Here is a 19,962-nt window from a genome sequence, read left to right as displayed (position 1 = left end):
CCAGCAGCCCTGGTGTTGAAAAATTGGCTGGGTAGCCAATCATATTAAATAATTTTCACAGACAGCAAACCAGGAAAGCAAAGTCACAGATTGAAGCTATTTTGAAAAGTATATTACAGAATTAGAAATAAAGATTGGAACGTACAAATGACTTTGATAGCTTAAATTAATAAAGTTTATAAAAAATACTCTTTTACTTACTATTTTGAAGTAATTATTTGATGGAATTACTATCAATAAATTTTTGCCCAGTCTTCCAAGCAGGAATTATGGTTTAATATGCAATTAGAAATTTAGATGACCTCCAACAAGTATCATTTTCAAGGTTATTTTGTAGCTAGGCTGGTTCATACCTTAAGTTCTCATGGAAACAACTTGATTGTGGTGGTGAAGGCTGGAAATGATGCAGCCTGTGGAGGAAGATTGAATTATATAACTTGGGATCTCTACGTCATACATTACCCACAGAAATTCTGAAATTGCTTTCACTTTCACCATGTAATTTTACCAGCCTTGCAACTACAAGAATCTAGTCAAAGACTTCCAGTAACATTTATAAGCAATTATTCAGAGAGCCTACTCCCACTCTGTAATTAGATTTCTACCCTTTTCTAAAGTCATTAACATGCTACAGTATATTCCTGTTTGTGCCAGTTATCTGGGAGTATCTAATAGGCATGATCCTTCTTTATTAGCTTAGATAGCTAGTATGAACAAGCTGTTACAAGAGGAAACATCAACAATGGGCCGATTATTGCACTAAATTAACTTCTACAAGAAGTGGAAATCCAGGCTGATTTATTTCCTGTTACTAACGAGGGATGGGAAAATTCCATGGTCAAGGTCAACTAACTCAGCCTACTTGTGGAGAAACAAACATCAAATACTCTAGGTAGGAAGTGGTTCATCGTCTCAATAGATACTGCACTTACCAACTGAGACATCAAGGGGGAAAAATAACAAGTTTGCCTTAATTGCATCTTCTGAAGTAAGTTGATTATACTTATTTGGAGAAGTTTCCATAGTCTATTTTTTGGAGGAAAATATTTCTCCTTAAATCTAATTTATGCTACCTTTTGAAGCTTATTATGGTTAGCTTCATAGTTTGTCAGGCGTTGCCATTAGTTTGAAATAAAGATGCATCTTGTACCTGACATCATTGACACCTACTGGACGTCATTGACACCTTTAAAGATCTGGTACATTTCTTCTGTAAATCGTCTGCTCTCTAACAGATAAGGCTTTAATAGTATGAACCATTCTTCATACTAGAACACTGGTTCTTAGAATGTGTCATGTCACTTCACCTAAGGGCCCTTTCTGTTGTATTAATGAAAACAGGGATCAAAATGTCTCATCTGGAAGCCAAACTAAAGTTGAATTAAAGATTTGAAACCACTATCCTCTCATAATGGCTTGTTTCATTAGTCTATTTATAAAGAGTTTTCTATCCCTCTTTATGCTATGTGAATGTTTCTTCTAGTGGGTAAATGTAGAAATAGGGAGCAGAGTATTGGAGTAAAGATTGTTTGAGCTGAAGAGGAATTTCTTCCCTTTGAGGATTGTGACTCTTCGGAATTCTCTAAGCCACAGAACTATGAATGCTGAGTTATTAAATACATTTAAGGCTGAGAATGGATTTTCAGGTTATAAGAGGTTTCTTTTGCACTCACAATGTAACTGGGACCTAAGAGCCACTCCAATTTTAGTGAAGCCTTTTGGGAATCAGGGAGGAAAATAATGTTGAGACAAACACTTAGCTCAGCCACAATCATATTGAATGGTGGAAAATGGTCAAGAGACTGTATGGGCTACTCCAGCCCCTATATTTTATATTCTTATTAAGCAAGCAAAAATAAAATAGTTGCATAAACTAGGATTGCATTCCCTCAAGGAGTTCTGGGAGGTAATTTAACTGAGGATTTTAGGATATCTAATTAACAGAGAAATACCTTTTCCACTGGTGGGAGAATCTGTGATATGGGACATAAAGTTAAAATCAGTGCTGGACATTTATCTCTTCATGCAGAGGGCGATGAACTATCCATTACAAGAGGAGGTAGACGGCATCTCAATGAATAATTTTAGATCTGATATCAATATATTTTTGAGAGTCTAGAGTACAAAAATGGGATAAAAAAGGTAAATGGAGTTAATAAACACATCATACATGTCTCACTGAATGATGGAACTTAGTTAATACTTCGTATTTCTTCATAATCTACTTCTCAGAACCATTCTATTGAATCTACATCATACACCTTCCAAAGAAATTGTGTCAGTTTAATGATGATCAGAACCATATGTAGCACACCAGATCTTGTGTAACCAGCATCTTGTAAAGTTCCACCCAATATTCCATTTATACACTTGCCATCTAATTAAAAAGGTTAATATCCCATGAGCTGTTTGGATAGTCTTCTATCTACCAATGCATTATAGTGATCTGTGTACATGTATCCCTAAATCTGTATGGTCATATTTACATGTTTCAGGGCTTTACAAAAAAAATCCAGCAATGCAAATGCTCTGCACATCCAAGTCAAACTTGGATTCAGACTGATTAAAACTACCAGTTGTGGACTGCAAATCACTCACTGGGGGACAAGAATTTTGTCAGATAATGTGCTGAGCACTCCTGCATCTCCACAGATGAAAGAAGGAAAATCAATATCCTGTGTTTATTCTTTTAGTGACCTCCAGGTTAATGTGCCAGGTGCATTGTGAGTGCAAAAGCAGGAAACTTGGAACTGAATTGCAACTGGCCATCATCAAAATATGTAAACACATATGATTTGGTTATCCACAATAGATCTTTGATGCTTCAAGGGCCAAAAGACGCATGTAAACCTGCAATGGCTTGGACATAAAGATAGTTTCAGTGGCTTCAGCTCCATTATGCTGCAGAAGAAATTACCTGTATTGATTTTTAATGGTCTGGATTTTCCAGAGAAATGCCAGTTGTTCTGCCTGGACTTGTTAACACTTATATCCATAAGCACCTCAAATTTCACTACTCTTATGTGAATGTAGAAGGTCCAAACTGGCTATCCCAGGAGTTGCTTAGCTTGGTTGATTATTAAAGTTTTTGCAGCTTGTTATTTTGGCTCTGCCATATGATGACATGTATGACAGATGTTATCTGGAAGGCTCTGCACAGGGACTCACCAATCAGGTTGGAGCTGGTTTCACTGAGGAAGTTGCTGGTAGATGATCTAATAAAGTTAAGTGAAGAATTAATGAGTATACGAGTTAGGGACACAGGCTTACTTCTGTGAGGAAATTCTGGACCATTGTAACTATTACTGTAAATAGTGTAAAATTTTGAGGCCAATCTTTCTACGGTGCGTCCTATTTACAATCATTAAAGATTTGAGAAGCTCTTGGTTTCAACCAACATCACTATTAGATCTGAACATCTAATTGTTATCACGTTACTGTTTGTGGAATCTTGCTGTTCAAAAATTGGCTTCCTGTTTCCTGCATTGTAATAGTAACCGTTCTTGGCTGTACAGTGCCTTGGGATACACTGAGGTTGTGAAAAGTGTAATAGAGTTGCTTGACTTTTTCCATTCAAAGGTTGTAACTTGAAGTATTGTAAATTTTAATTTACTGATTCATTCAGTAGATATAATGTCCAAAGCATTCTTAAAGAGCATGTCGAGTTTCTGCTTTAAAAAAAGATGTCTTGTGACTTTCTGTTGAAAAGATCAGGTGGACGGATGACAGCAGAAATGAACCTTTGTGATGATTTTCCTTCCTGAAATAGTTACTGCCATGCAACCAAATGATCATTTTATTTGCAATTGCCTACATGTATCAGCAAGTACTTTCAGTGGCAGCTGGCCCCAGAAAAATTAAAACCAAACATAATTCAGCATCCTTAGTAGAGTAAAGGGGAAAAAGCAAAGCATGAATTTCTAACCTGAAGAACAGGCTAAAAATATGTGTGCACATTTCAAACTGAAAATACTAAATAGCCACAGCTTGTCTTTTGATATTTGCACAAACTCTCGTCCTAGCAATTATTTTCCTGCTTGTGCAGTCCAATACTAACCCTGCCTAGATTCTCAGCTAAGGCATGAGACACCAGCACTACTCTGAGCACATTGCCTGTAATACCTCTTTCCTCCATAATTAAGATGATTGAATTACTAGATGGTACCTGTGAGCTACGCCAATATTAGTCAATAGTTGTGAAAGGAAATTACCTTAGTGGATTTCCCTTGGAATATCTGAGTTCAAGTCTTGAAAAGAGAAAAAAATAAAGGACAACAATTTAGACCTTTTTAATTGTAATATTTGTTATTATGGTGTAATGTAGCAGTACAACATTTTTACTTTTTGTTTGTGTATCTCCAGTAGATTTCCCTTCTGACAGTGATAGCTTCAACCCAACCTTGTGGGAAGAACAAAGGCAACAACGTATGCAAGTTGCTTTTGAGTTTGAAGAGAAGAAGGAAGAAGAGGAAGCTTCTGGCAATGTCAAGGTTATTGCCGACAGCACTTTCTTTATGTTGTAAATGTTGCCAAAAATGAAGGCATAGAAATTCATTTGCACCATTTTTGGGCAGTAAAATGTTATTGCATGGGTCCCTAATGCTGTTTTAATAAGTTATTTAAAAAAGAAATTCAACATTTATCGACTTTGAAAAGCAGTTTTCATAGAAACATACAGCGCAGAAATGGACCTTTCAGCCCACTTCATCCCTGACGTCCATGATGCCAAAGCCTTTCCTATCCATGTACTTTTGGATAGGAAAGGCATAGGCATCATGTGTTTTAAACATTGTAATTTTATTTGCCTCCACCAGCTCCTCTGGCAGCTCATTAGAGATACTCACCATACTCTGTGTGTAAAAACTTATCTTTCCGATCTCCTTTAAATTTCTCCTCTCTCACCTTAAACCTGTGCTCTCTAGTTCTAGACTCCCATGCCTTGGGATAAAATTCTGACTGTCTATCCAATCTATGCCCCTCATAATTTTATAAATATCTATAACATCGCCCCTCAGCCTCCTGTCCAAATGAGAATAAACCCAGCCTATACAATCTCTCCTTATAACTACCGCTCTTCATTCCTGACAACATTCTGGTGAATCTCTTCTGCACTATGTCTACTGCTACTACATCTTTCCTGTAGTTTTATGACCAAAACTGTAAATAATACCCAAACCAATGTTTTGTACAACTGTAACATGACATCTCAACTCTTGCATTCAATACCTTGGCTTATGAGGCAAGCATACCAAATGCCTTTTCACTACGATATCCACCTGTGTTGCCACTTTCAGGGTGCTATGGACTCAAAGTCTCTTTGCTTGCATGCATACTTAAATTTTTTTCAGGTCATGAAGCTTAGCTCAGTCCTTAGTTTGGGCTGAATAATCTGATTTTGGCTCAGCTGCTGAGAAGAAATCTTGGGACTAAATTTCAACACTGTCAGTAGCTCAAAAGTGGGTTAAAGAAACATCATTCACTACTGCTGATATTGCTTTCATTTGAAATTAAGATTTACTCCTAATTGGACATAAAACTGAGAAAGGAAATACTGGAGGAAGAGTTGTGATGAGTGTTATTGCAAACAGGTTTTCCCATAATTTCTTCCCTGCTACAATTCATAACTGGCAAATGTCACATGGGTAAGTTAGAACCATAGAACAATACAGCACAATACATGCCCTTTGGCTCACCATGTTGTGCCGCCCTTCAAACCACACCTAAGACTATCTAACCCCTTCCTCCCATATATCCCTCTAACTTAAATTCCTCCATATGCTTATCTAACAATCTCTTGAACTTGACCAACATATCAGCCTCCACCACCACCCCAGGCAGCGCATTCCATGCACCAACCACTCTCTGGGTGAAAAACCTCCCTCTGACACCTCCCTTGAACTTCCCACCCATTACTTTAAAGCCATGTCCTCTTGTTTTGAGCATTGGCACCCTGGGAAAGAGGCGCTGGCTGTCCACTCTATCTATTCCTCTTAATATCTTGTATACCTCTATCATGTCTCCCCTCATCCTCCTTCTCTCCAGTGAGTAAAGCCCTAGCTCCTTTAGTCTCTCCTCATAATCCATACTCTCTAATCCAGGCAGCATCCTGGTAAATCTCCTCTGCACCCTTTCCAATGCCTCCTCATCCTTCCTATAATGAGGCGACCAGAACTGGACACAGTACTCTGTGTGGCCTAACCAGAGTTTTGTAAAGCTGCATCATTACTTCGCGACTCTTAAACTCAATCCCACGATTTATGAAAGCTAACATCCCATAAACTTTCTTAACTACCATATCTACCTGTGAGGCGACTTTCAGTGATCTGTGGATATGAACCCCCAGATCCCTCTGCTCCTCTACACTACCCAGAATCCTGCCATTTACCTTGTACTCTGCCTTGGAGTTTGTCGTTCCAAAGTGTACTACCTCACACTTCTCTGGATTGAACTCCATCTGCCACTTGTCAGCCCAGCTCTGCATCCTATCAATATCCCTCTGTAATATTCGACAGCCCTCCACACTATCCACAACACCACCGATCTTTGTGTCATCTGAAAACTTGCTAACTCACCCTTCCACCCCCTCATCTAAGTCATTAATAAACATCACAAAAAGTAGAGGTCCCAGAACTGATCCCTGTGGGACACCACTAGTCACAGACCTCCAATCCAAATGCACTCCCTCCACCACAACCCTCTGCTTTCTACAGGCAAGCCAATTCTGAATCCACACTGCCAAGCTACCCTGGATCCCTTGGCCTCTGACCTCCTGAAGAAGCCTACCATGTGGAACCTTATCAAACGCCTTACTAAAATCCATATAGACCACATCCATTGCACTACCCTCATCAATCTTCCTGGTCACCTCCTCAAAGAACCCTATCAGGCTTGTGAGGCAAGATCTTCCCTTCAGAGAGTTAACAGAGAGTTGCTTGCGTCCCAGCTGATTCAGATGAAAACTAGATGATAATATGCTTCATTTATTACTAAAAGGGAGGATGGTAATGTATGCTGTACAAGGAAGACAGTTGATACAGAGAAGACAATTGGTATTACATATTGGATTTATAATGTTGAGGTTCATCTGCAACCTTACAGAATAAAGAATTTTCAAACCAATTACATTTATTTCTTGAATTTTTCAATTTCAGGCTGAAATAAATCTTAAACGCTATCCTACCCCTTACCCAGAAGACCTGAAAAATATGGTGAAGTCTGTTCAGCACTTGGTAGGAAAACATAATCATGAAGGATCTACTGAAAATTCGACAGGTGCCACAAGTATAGAACATCCTATAAAAGAAAAATATGAACATAAGTGGCCTGTGTCGACAAAGGAAGCTACACTTGAGGTAACTGAGGAAATTTAAAAATAATTTAATCTCTACTTTAATCCTCAGGTTTAACTGTTGATTTGTCTTTCACATTATCTTCTTTGCTAGGTTGCTAATCTCCACCCATGGGCAACCAATAGAACGGGGTGTAAGCATGCCATAAAGCTTGTTAGAAAGCCAACTGTATTGGCTATGAAATGCTATCAAATGCCCAAAACTCACATCTGTTTTGAGCACATCAAAAATTCTCTAATTGTTTACTGAGAAGCAATAACTGCTTGGATAATGTAGTGGAACCATATTACAACTAAAGGAAAGAATTTAAAAAAAGAACAAAATAACAGTAGAGGATTTTACTCCAAGTGCATTTATGTCATCGCAATGTCACAGGCAAGATGAGAGTTTTGATATATATTGCACCTACGTGTTTGCTTGAAAACTCTGCTTTATTTGTCTTCTACAGAGATCCTTAGGTGATTCACCAAATGATTTGAGAATGGGAGAACTGCGACCTGCACTTACTGAAACTCCACTATTCAAGCCCAAAGTTGTCCTGTTAGGTAAAGAGAAGAAAGGTACGGTGCCCACTGCATGGAGGGCAAGAGCATTCTGGGATATTGCTTGAGGGATGACCTTGGTGTGGAGAAGGGGGAACAAGAGAATCATCTTGTTTGCAAAGGGAATACAAATTTTGGATTCCTAACTCTACAGATTTCTCTTGGGAAGAAATTTGCTGAAAAAGTTGTCAAAATAATGGTATACCTTTCAGCATACAACAGTATGGTCCAGAAACTCCAGGAATGTACAGCAAATGACCTAAGATATGCCATAATTTAATTTAGATTTTGTGTTTCTGCAGCAAGATTCTTGCTGGTGATAATAGCTCCATCTGATATCAGAATGAATGGTGATCACAAATTCACTGAATTAGTTCGCTAACCAATGTCAGTTAGACCATTTGAAAATAACACTGCAAGTTTCATAAAGGTGCTGATATATTTAAGCCCTCACTAAAAGAATTATGACTTTTGTTATGCTACTGGGTGCCAGCCCTGTAGAATTAAAGGCTTAGAATTAGTGAGGTATTCAAATGCTCAACAGGTTCCCCACATCAGATATAACTTTTTAACATATCAATACCTTGATTAAAATCTTAAGTGGGGTTAGAAGTACCACTAACTCTGCCACTACATACTGAAAAAGAGCTTTCTTTTCTAATAATGTGTGGTAAGGTTGTTGTCCAAACTATATGATCTAGAGCCATGTTCCATTACTAGTTGCAATCTAACATTTGAGTTATGACTTAAACATGATGTAAAAATACTATCAGGGGTGGGGGGGAATGACTGGTTGTTGAAACACTTGACTAAACAGATAATTCAAACAATATTAAGCTTATAAATAATTGGATATGGAATGAACTACTGATAACTGTGGCAGTTAATGAAAAAATACTGGCCCCAGTATCATAGGCATATTTCAGACATTGGTTGCACCAATATTATATGCTATTCATAGCCAATTAGGCTGTAAACTAATGAGGGTTCAAGTAACAAGACATTTAATAAATCAAACAGAAGTGAGAGAGCAGTGGCACAGGACTGTGAAAGGGCAAATGAAAATCAAAGTGTGACAGGAAGGATCTGAAAATATAAGCAAAATTGTGCAGCAGAAATTGGAAAGGAGTAACCTTTGTAAAAAGTCAAAGCATAAGGCTTTTCACCAGAATGCATTCAGTGAACTCAATGTTCCAGGTTACTCAGTGTTCAAAAAGAATGAGCAAAATGATAAAAGAGTTGGGATAGTGTAATTAATTGAGGAAGATATCTTTACGGTGGTGGGTGGTGGGTAGTGATACAGGTGCCATGGATCATAATGTGGAATTGGTTTCAGTGGAAAAAGGAATGGCGGGGGGAAGAAGACAAAGGTGAGAGTGATCTGTAGGCCCCCACAGTGTTGCCTCATGATAGGTCAAAGCATAAAAGTGGAAATATGGAAGGTTTATAAGTGCAATTATCAAAAGTAGTTTTAGTTTACATATTGACTGGACTAATCAAACTGACAGGGGTATCAGGGAAGAGGAATTTGTGAAGTGCATCAGGGATTGTTTCTTAGAGCAAAGCATTACAGAAGTAACCTGGGAACAGGTTATTTTAGATTTAGTCATGTGTAAAGAGGTAGGATTAATAAGCGTTTTATAGTTAAGGATCCTCATTGAACTAGCGATCACAACATGGTAGAATTCCAGATATAATTTGAGGGTGAACACCTCGGGTCTAAAACTAGTGTCCTCAACTTAAATAAGAGCAATTACAAAGGTTTGAAGGAAGAGTTGTCTAGAGTAGCCTATTTTTCCAGTCAAAAGAATAGGTCAGTGGATGAATACTGGCAGGTATTTAAGCAGCTCTTTCAACACAGCAGAAATTGATCTGAATTGGGAAGGGGGACTCACTTAGAAAGATGAAGCATCTGTGTTGAACAAAAAAGGTTAAGGAAAATATTAAATCAAAAAACTAAAGCACACAATGTGGTAAAAGAGAGGTCTGGGATTTGTTCTGAAACCAACAGCGTACAAAAGCTAATGAGGGAGACAATTGATTGTTAGAGTAAACTGACAAGTAATATCAAAACAACAGCAAGAGCTTCTAAGGATATATAAGAAGAGGGTAGCAAAGGTAAATGTGGGACCCCTACGGACTGCGACTGTTGAATTAATAAAGAGAAACAATGCAATACTTTGTATCAGTCTACACACTGGAGGACACTGCAAGCATTCCAAAGAAAACAGATGGGTTAGTTTTAAAAAGAATTTTGACAAGTTCTTCCTTCCTATTCAAGAGGGACAAAGTATGAAAAAAAAACTAACGGGATAAAAAAATAGACAGATTGCCACAGTAGACAAATCCCTGAGTTCCAGGAAGGTGCCAGTGGATTGGAAAATTGTGAATGTGACGAAAAGCAGGAGACTGTAGGCCAGTTAGCTAGGCATTTATGGGGAAGATATTGGAGTCTATAATCAAGAAAGAAACAGCTAGTTATTTAAAAAAGATTAATGCAATCAAATGAGGTCAATATGGTTTTATGAAACGAAAATTGTGTTTGACAAATTTGCTAGAGTTGTTCAAGGATATAACAGGTAGACCACATAAAGGGAAATCTGTAGATGTCATGCATTTGATAAGATGCCACATAAAAAACTAGTCCACAAAATAAAAGATAAGAATTTGCAATATTGCCAAAAGTGTGTTTACAAGGATTGAAGAATGGTTATCAGAGTGAAGATAGAGTCAGAATGAATGGGTCATTCTCAGATTGGAAAAATGTAACTGGTGGAATGTCCAAAAGGATCAGTCCTTGGCCTTCAATTATTTACTACCTATATTAATGACAAGGAGGGGGTTTCTTGTGTCTCCATTGTAAGGTTTCCAAGTTTGCTGATGATGTGAAAATAGGTGAGAAGGCATACTTCAATGAGGATATTTGCACTCTGGAACCAGGTATAGATAGGTTAAGTAAGTGGGCAAAAAAGCCTGAAAAGGGGAATTTACTAAAGGAAAGTAAATTTACTAAAGTGAAGTAATGCACTTCGGTAGGAGGAATCAAAGGTAGACTGTTATCTAAATGGAAAGAGATTGCAAATGAGTTGAGTATAGAAGGACCTAGGTGTTCTTGTACATGAAACACAAAAAATTAACATGCTGGTGTAGCAAATAATTAACAAGGTAAAAAGGCATGTTGGCCTTCACTGCTGGGAGTTCCAATTTATAAACAGATAAGTATTGCTACTATTGTACAGGGTGTTGTTAAAACCATATGTGGACAGTGTCCAGTTCTGATCCCCTTATTTAAGAAAGGATATGTCAACATTGAAGCCATTCAAGAACACATTCACTGGGCTAATGCTTGAGATGCGAAGGTTGACCCACCACAAATGGCTAAAACAGTTAGACAAATAGTCTTTGTAGTTTATAAGAATAAGAGTGATAATATTGAAGCCTAAAGGGGCAAGACAAGGTAGATATTGAAATGTTTCCACTGGTGGGAATGTCTCAGGCAAGGGGGCTTAGTTACATGATAAGGGGGGTGTCATTTAAAGCTGATATGCATTGGAATTTCTTCTTGCAGAGACTGATGAATCTCTGGAATTTTTTGTGGATGCTGGATCACTGGAAGTATTTAAGGGGGAGGTCAATATAGTTTTGAAAGATCGGGAAATTGAGGGCTGTGTGGAGCTGGCACAGAAGAGGAACCCTGGGACAAATCAGCCATGATCACATTGTATGGTGGGCGTCTTGAAGGGCCATGTGGTCTACTCCTGCTCCTATTTTTGTGTTTGTATCCTTGTGGCAAATTCCAGACCAAGGTTGGTCAAAAACAAAAATGCCAGTCGAGCAGCATCAATGGAACGAGGAGCCAATTCATGTGTCTGGTCAATGACCCTCAGAATTGAGGGAAGAGTGGAGGGTTCACAGTTTTGAAAGTTGAGCTATGGGGAGGAGTGACATGCAAGACAGAAGATTTTATGGAGATGAAGACAGGTCAGGTAATGAGGAACATGAGTACTTACTGTTAGTGGGGCATTTTAAAGAATTGGGGTATGAAAGAGACATACTGTAAGTATGATAATGGGAATCAATGAGAGAGTTTTGGTCTTTGTTTTTGAAATAAAAAAAAATTTAGCTAAATATCAGACAGGAGCCCAACACCTATACTGGGAGTCCTGTAAGGCTCTAATCACAATTACTGGCTCCTAGTTGGTAAACACAGACTATCCCCTCCACAGTCCAGCTATCATTGCTTGTGCCTTTAAAGTCTTTCCTCAGAATCCAAACGCGGCCATTTATCTGCCTCCGCTAACCGTATGATTGCCTTTGTTACATTAATGGCCAAATGATCCATTTTGCTTAAATGGAAGGATCCAATACCCCCTACTACTTTTCAATGGTTCTCTCAAACTATATCATGTTTAAACTTGGAAAAAATTAGGAGTGGTACTGTTGATCCTTTGCTTAAATTTGAGGAAGTTTGGAGTCCATTTATTCAATATTTTTACATGATATAGATCCCCTTATAATAACCTTTCAATTTAGAGGAACGGAGTTGATGACATAATATTGCTCTGTTTCTATTGAGAAATTTTAGTCCAGTTTCTTTTCTGTTTTTTTAAAATTTTTTTTCTTTAGCTTAGTTTGGTTTGATATATTGTTTATAATTTTTCTTATTGTTTTGGGTTTTTTTCTTTTTTTTATATTTTATAATAAATCTTTTTCTTTTATATTATATTCATTCACTAACAGATCATTGGATCTACAGATTTTTTTTATAATCTATTGTTCTTTATGATTATCCATGTCATGATTGTTCTCCTGATCTCTTTGTATTACATGTATAAACATTTGATATATTAATCTGTATTAATTTGAAAACTAATAAAAAGATTGAAAAAGAAAAGGAAAGAAAGAAAAAGAATCCAAACGTGCAGTTTGCAGTTGATACATTTCACGAAACACCTTGCAGACTCTGGTTCTGCAATACTTCATTTCTGCAGGCTCATTCATTGCACTGAGCTCAATTTTGCATTGGATTCATTCATTGCACTGAGCTGAATTTTGCACTGGATTCATTCATTGCACTGAGGTGGGCTTGGCACTGGATTCATTCATACTGGTGGGTCCCGTTGGGCAACCAGGCTCTTCAAATACCAGCAATAAATTCAAAGTCACTATGCTTTTTAAAAAAAAAGAACCAGACTAGTGATAAAGGAAAGCACATTGCAGCACAAGGAAGACATTGGCTGAAAAGGCTGGTTGACCAGCATCTGAAAGCAAATTATTATAAATTTTGGTGGCCACCTTTCAGAACGCAGGTGTTCAAAGCGGTTGCCTAGTCTACACTTGGACCCTTCTTTCAATTTCCACTTATTACCTTCCAGACTCTGTCTCTACTGCCACCTTCTCCTCCCCCCCCCACCTCTGTCTGCCCATCATTCCCCACCTCACCTAGTTCCACCTATCATCTGCTAGCTCCTGCCACCCCCCCCCCATCACGTTTTTATACTAGCCATCTCCCCTCTGCACTCAGTTGTGATGTAGGTTCTCAACCCAAAATGTCGACAACATCTCTGCCTCCACAGATGCTGCCTGACTCCCCACAGTTTGTTTTTTAATTAATAAAAGTTGATGTTTTTCATCAGAAGGCCTTTTGGTGGTGCAACGGTAATTTGAGTGGCAAAGGAAAGCGGTTTGAGTAGCAGTTACAACACGGTAGGAAATTGAGCAGCTGATTGATCAGCTCAAAAGTAGATAGCAAGCTTTTGGTATATCATCCAGAATTAACTCCATAACTGCTACAGGTTTACAGAAACAAGAATTAGCGTTGTAACTGCTGAGATATTGGAGGCCTCAATTACAATTTGAAGGAATACAAGGAAAAACTTGCATTATATTTTGATATATAAAATAAAATATATCTCTAAAAGATCCTCAAAACTATTTATGAAAACCTGCAGGATACATGTACATAAAATTATTACCCAAAAATTTACTTTCATCAAACAGGATTCCTTTTGTTCAAATGGAGATTGAGTTAATACTGGAATCTTTTTAATGCTTTCCTTATCTTCTGGAATATTCTTTTATTTCAATTTCCTCTCTTCTCTGAAAATACTGATTCATGAGTTTTGCCAATAGTGTACCAAAATCACATTTAAGCATCTGCAAAGTCAACAATGAAGTGCTGATAGGGAGGTTGATCTTGGGGGCATTAGTGAACGCATGTCATTTCCTACAGTCCTGAAATTTTCAACAGGGATTATAACATAGTGAAAGGAATTGGTGTTCCTCAACACTAAGTTTATATGTTTTAAGTATCACTTTGGTTGAGAATAGTTAACTTGACAGGACAAAGGACAATGATTGAATGCCCTTCTAGACTGCTGGTTTATTTTCCACTGAACCAAAAGTAAGCTCTTATTTTTAATTTCCAGCTGGCTGTGTCATATTAAAAATACAACTTTCCTTAACTTTACCCCCAAAGTGCAATTTGTAGACATTCCAAGATTTAAAATAAATGATTTTAAAAATTGTTTTTGATAATTTTTTTTCTATGTTATATTGTATATTAAGAATCAACAGATGAATCAGAGGGAGACAGAATCAACAACAGTGGCTCCTCAGGCTCGTACTCAGATTACTCACCTTCCCAAGCATCTTCAGGTTCTTCTGGAGCACCTATTAAAGTCAGCACATTGCAGACTGCAGTGAAAGATGGTGTAGCAGCTTCTTCGTGGGGAAACAGGTGTGTGAATTCATAGAAATTATTAATCACCCTTTTAATCTTTGCATATTCTAGTTGTGTTATTATTTTGAGCAAATTGCTTTTCATTTATTTTTCCTTTCTTCATTAAGTAATAAGAGAACTTTGGGGCTGCATATTCTAGACACAACTGAGGTTAGGGTGACATAAGAAAATGTTGCAGAATCGTACAATGGTACAGTGGAGAGTACTTGGCTCTTAAAATCTGTGGCGGATGCTTCAAAGAGCATCCATTTCACCACATTCCACTGCTCTTTACCACACTGCTGTAATTATTTTCCTTCAAGTATTTATCTAATTCTGCTTAGAAGGCTATTATTGATTTTCTTCTTTCCTGACCACTAACCTTATAAAGTAGGGAATTTCAAATCCTAACTGCAAGTAGTATAAAAAATTTTGTTTCATTTCACCTTTGATTCTTTTACCAACCAGGTTAAATCTGTGCCCTTTTGTTTACAACTCCTCACTCATTGAGATAAGATAAGATATCTTTATTAGTCACATGGAGACACAAGAAATTCTGCAGATGCTGGAATCTGGAGCAATACACAGAGTCCTGGAAGAACTCAGCAGGTCAGGCAGCATCTATGGTGGGAAATAAACAGTCAACGTTTCAGGCCAAGCATCACCATCAATGCTGCCCTTAGGCGTATCTCCTCCACTTCCTGCATGTCTGCGCCCCCCCCCCCCCCCCCCGACATAACAGGGACAGGGTTCCCTTTGTCCTCACCTACCACCCCACAAGCCTCCACTTCCAACACATCTCCGCAACTTCCACCACCTCCAACGGGATCCTACCATCAGGCACATCTTCCCCTCACCCCCACCCTCTGCTTTCTGCAGGGACCGCTCTCTCCGTGACTCCCTTGTCCACTCGTCCCTCGCCACTGATGACCCCCCTGGAACTTATACCTGCAACAGCACCAAGTGCTACACCTGTCCCTACACCTCCTCACTCACCACCATTCAGGGTCCCAGACAATCCTTCCAGGTGAAGCAGCGCTTCACCTGTGAGTCCGAGGGTGTCATTTATTGCATCCGCTGGTCCCGGTGCAGCCGCTTGTACATCGTTGAGACCCGACGCAGATTGGGTGACCGCTTCGTTGAGTACCTTCACTCCGTCCACTGCAACAGCCAGGACCAACTGGTGGCCACCCACTTCAATTCCACATCCCACTCCCATACTGACATGTCTATCCATGGCCTCCTCTACTACCACGTTGAGGTCAGACGCAGGTTGGAGGAACAACACCTTATATTCCGCCTTGGGAGTCTCCAACCTGAAGGCCTCAACATTGATTTCTCTAACTTCCAGTAACCACCCCCCCCCCCCCCCCCCACCCCAACTCCTTTATCTTCCCTTATTCCTGTGGCTCCCTTCCCCCGCCTTGATGACCTGCCCATCTCCTCTCCTCCCCTCTCCCATCCTTTATTCCATGGTCCACTGCCCTCTCCTATCAGATTCCTTCTTCTGCAGCCCTTTGCCTCTTCTACCTATCATAGAACCATAGAACCATACAGCACAAAACAGGCCCTTCGGCCCACCATGTTGTGCCACCCATCAAACCACCCTCACACTATCTAACCCTTTCCTCCCGTATATCCCTCTATATCACGTTCCTCCATATGCCTATCCAACAAACTCTAGAACCTGTCCAATGTATCTGCCTCCACCACCACCCCAGGCAGTGCATTCCATGCACCAACCACTCTCTGGGTGAAAAACCTCCCCCTGATATCTCCCCTGAACCTCCCACCCATAACCTTAAAGCCATGCCCTCTTGTCTTGAGCATTGGTGCCCTGGCAAGGAGGCGCTGACTGTCTACTCTATCTATTCCTCTCAATATTTTATATACCTCTATCATGTCTCCTCTCATCCTTCTCCTTTCCGGTGAATAAAGCCCTAGCACCTTAAGCCTCTCCTCATATTCCATATGCTCTAATCCAGGCAGCATCCTGGTAAATCTCCTCTGCACCTTCTCCAATGCCTCCACATCCTTCCTATAATGTGGCGACCAGAACTGAACACAGTACTCTTAAGTGTGGTCTAACTAGAGTTTTGTAAAGCTGCATCATCACTTCGTGGCTCTTAAACTCAATCCCACGATTTATGAAAGCTAACATCCCATAGGCCTTCTTAACTGCTCTATCCACCTGTGAGGCAACTTTCAGTGAACTATGAATATGAACCCCCAGATCCCTCTGCTCCTCTGCACTGCCAAGTACCTTGCCATTTACCTTGTACTCTGCCCTGAAGTTTGTCCTTCCAAAGTGTACGACCTCACACTTCTCCGGATTGAACTCCATCTGCCACTTGTCAGCCCAGCTCTGCATCCTATCAATATCCCTCTGTAAGCTTCAACAGCCCTCCACACTATCCACAACACCGCCGATCTTAGTGTTGTCCGCAAACTTACTAACCCAGCCTTCCACCCCCTCATCTAAGTCATCTATAAATATCACAAAAAGTATAGAGGTCCCAGAACCGATCCCTGCAGGACACCACTAGTCACTGCCCTTCAATCCGAGGGCACTCCCTCCACTACAACCCTCTGCTTTCTACAGGCAAGCCAATTCCTAATCCACACAGCCAAGCTTCCCTGGATCCCTTGGCCTCTGACCTTCTGAAGAAGCCTACCATGAGGAACCTTATCAAACGCCTTACTAAAATCCATATAGACCACATCCACCGCACTACCCTCATCAATCTTCCTCATCACCTCCTCAAAGAACTCTATCAGGCTTGTGAGGCAAGATCTTCCCTTCACAAAGCCATGCTGGCTGTCCCTAATCAGTCCATGATTCTCTAGGTGTTCATAGATCCTGTCCCTTAGAATCCTTTCTAACAGCTTACCCACCACAGATGTGAGACTCACCAGTCTGTAATTCCCTGGACTATCCCTACTACCTTTTTTGAAGAAGGGGACAACATTCGCCACCCTCCAATCCTCCGGCACCATCCCCGTGGACAACAAGGACTCAAAGGTCCTTACCAGCGGTTCAACAATCTCCTCCCTCACCTCTCGAAGCAGCCTGGGGAATATCCCGTCAGGCCCCGGAGACTTATCTGTCTTGATATTATTTAACAACTTCAACACGTCCTCTCTCTTGATATCTACAACCTCGAGAACATTACCCTTACCAGCACTCCCTCCCGCGTCATCAAGACCCCTCTCCTTGGTGAATACCGAAGAGAAGTATTCATTGAGAACTTCTCCCACTTCCGCCGCCTCCAGGCACATTCTCCCACCTTTATCTTTAATCAGACCTACCTTTACCCTAGCCATCCTCCTACCCTTCACGTACGTGAAAAAGGCCTTGGGATTTTCCTTAACCCTACTAGCCAACGCCTTTTCATGTCCCCTTCTAGCTCTCCTCAGCCCTTTCTTAAGTTCCTTCCTCGCTACTCTATATTCCTCATGGGCCCTGTCTGAACCTTGCTGCTTATACCTTATGTATGCTACCTTCTTCTCCCTAACTAGTCATTCCACCTCTCTCGTCACCCACGGTCCCTTCACCCTGCCATTCCTTCTCTGCCTCACTGGGACATATTTATCCCTATCATCCTGCATTAGATCCCTGATCATCGACCACATCTCCATAGTACATTTCCCTTCAGAAAGGACATCCCAATTTACACTCCCAAGTTCTCTTCTTATAGCCTCATAGTTCGCCCTTCCCCAATTAAATATCTTCTTGTCCTCTCTGCACCTGTCCCTGTCCATGACAATTTTAAAGGTTATGGAGCAATGGTCACTGTCCCCCAAATGCTCACCCACCAATAGATCCTTCATCTGTCTCGGTTCATTTCCTAAAACTAGATCTAGCATGGCATTCCCTCTAGTCGGCCTGTCGACATACTGCGTCAGGAATCCCTCCTGGACACATTTAACAAATTCCATCCCATCTGAACCTTTGGCACTAAGCAGGTTCCAGTCTATATTTGGGAAGTTGAAGTCTCCCATTATAACAACCCTGTTATTTTTGCTTCTCTCCAAACACTGCCTGCCAATCTGCTCCTCTATATCTCTACTGCTACCGAGGGGCCTATAGAATAGAAAATCATCTCTTAGCTTATTACATCTTCCCCCCTTCTCCCACCCACCTACCTTCTCCCTCTCACCTGGACTCGCCTATCACCTGAACTCACCTATCCCCTGTCTGCGTGTACTCCTCCCCCTCCCCCTCCCACCTTATTCTGGCTTCTGCCCTCTTCCTTACCAGTCCTGATGAAAGGTCTTGGTCTGAAACGTTGACTGTTTATTTCCCTCCACAAATGCTGCCTGACCTGCTGAGTTCCTCCAGCACTCTTTATTTATTAGTGACATGTACATTGAAACCCACTGTGAAATGCATCATTTTGCATTACTGAGAATGTGCTGGGGTCAGCCCACAAGTGTTGCCACTCTTCCGGCACCAACATAGCTTGCCTACAGCTTCTAACCTGTATGTTTTTTGGAGTGTGGGAGGAAACCAGAGCACCCAGAGGAAGCCCATGCAGACAGAGGGAGAACGTACAAACTCCTTACAGACAGCGGCCGGAATTGAACCCGGATCACTGGTGCTGTAATAGAAACAGTTCCTTTTTACCCAATCTAAACCTATGAAATTAACCACATCTGTCAAATTTCCTCTTGCCTTCTGTAAGGACAACAACACCAGCAGCTCTAGTCACTGTAATCCCTCATTCCTGGAACTGTTCTATTCAGTCTTTTCCATAATAAAAATAGAAAATTCTCAAAATACTTAGATCAGGTAGCATCTATAGATAGAGAAGCAGAATAAAGTTTCAAGTCAGACTCTTCATTAGAACTGGAAAAATGAGGAAATAAGTCAGTTTTATGTTTCATGCAAGGTGGAGGAGCAATTGTTTAGACAAGAGAATATCTCTGAAAGGGTAAAATAAGAAGGTTGGCCTCACCCTGTGAGGTGAGATGATCCCACAGTTTATGATCAGATTAATAGATTACTGAGATAGTAGAAAAAAAGGGAAATGTTAAAGCTGTGAAGTGCAGGTTAGAGCCGTTGCAGAAAAATAAATCCAAAAGGAGAATGTTGGAAATGCCCGGCAGGTCCCTCAGGTGAATGATCCTACAGCAGAACTCGCCAATTCGGATACAAACAGAGAAAGCAAGTTATCTGAAGCTATTGGATTCGATACCGAGACTCAAAGGTTGCAATGTGTTTGGATGGAAGGTGAAGTACTGTTCTTCAACCTTACTTTGGGACTTATTGGAGCAGTGCAAGAGGCCATAGGCAGATAAGTCAGAGTAGGAATGGTACAGAAAATTAAAGTGGCAGGCAACTGGAATC

General features: G+C 40.3%; 1 protein-coding gene across 12 annotated transcripts in view; it reads left to right on the top strand.

The window, feature by feature from the left end:
* lrrc7 (leucine rich repeat containing 7) overlaps positions 1-19,962 on the top strand; it is a 417,500-nt gene that overhangs the window by 342,274 nt on the left and 55,264 nt on the right. For 8 of the 12 annotated variants that reach the window (XM_052012826.1, XM_052012824.1, XM_052012825.1 and 5 more), the window contains 4 exons: positions 4,363-4,490; positions 7,152-7,352; positions 7,798-7,909; positions 14,459-14,630. In XM_052012826.1, the coding sequence (XP_051868786.1) occupies positions 4,363-4,490; positions 7,152-7,352; positions 7,798-7,909; positions 14,459-14,630 (613 nt within the window). The remainder of the gene's footprint in view (positions 1-4,362; positions 4,491-7,151; positions 7,353-7,797; positions 7,910-14,458; positions 14,631-19,962) is intronic. The other 4 variants (XM_052012823.1, XM_052012829.1, XM_052012830.1 and 1 more) reach the window with 1 other exon arrangement.

This window comes from Pristis pectinata, chromosome 3 (genome assembly GCF_009764475.1).
Source record: "Pristis pectinata isolate sPriPec2 chromosome 3, sPriPec2.1.pri, whole genome shotgun sequence".
Lineage (NCBI taxonomy): Eukaryota > Metazoa > Chordata > Chondrichthyes > Rhinopristiformes > Pristidae > Pristis > Pristis pectinata.
Note: the sequence above shows the minus strand (reverse complement) of the source record. Positions and strands in the feature narration are given on the sequence as shown.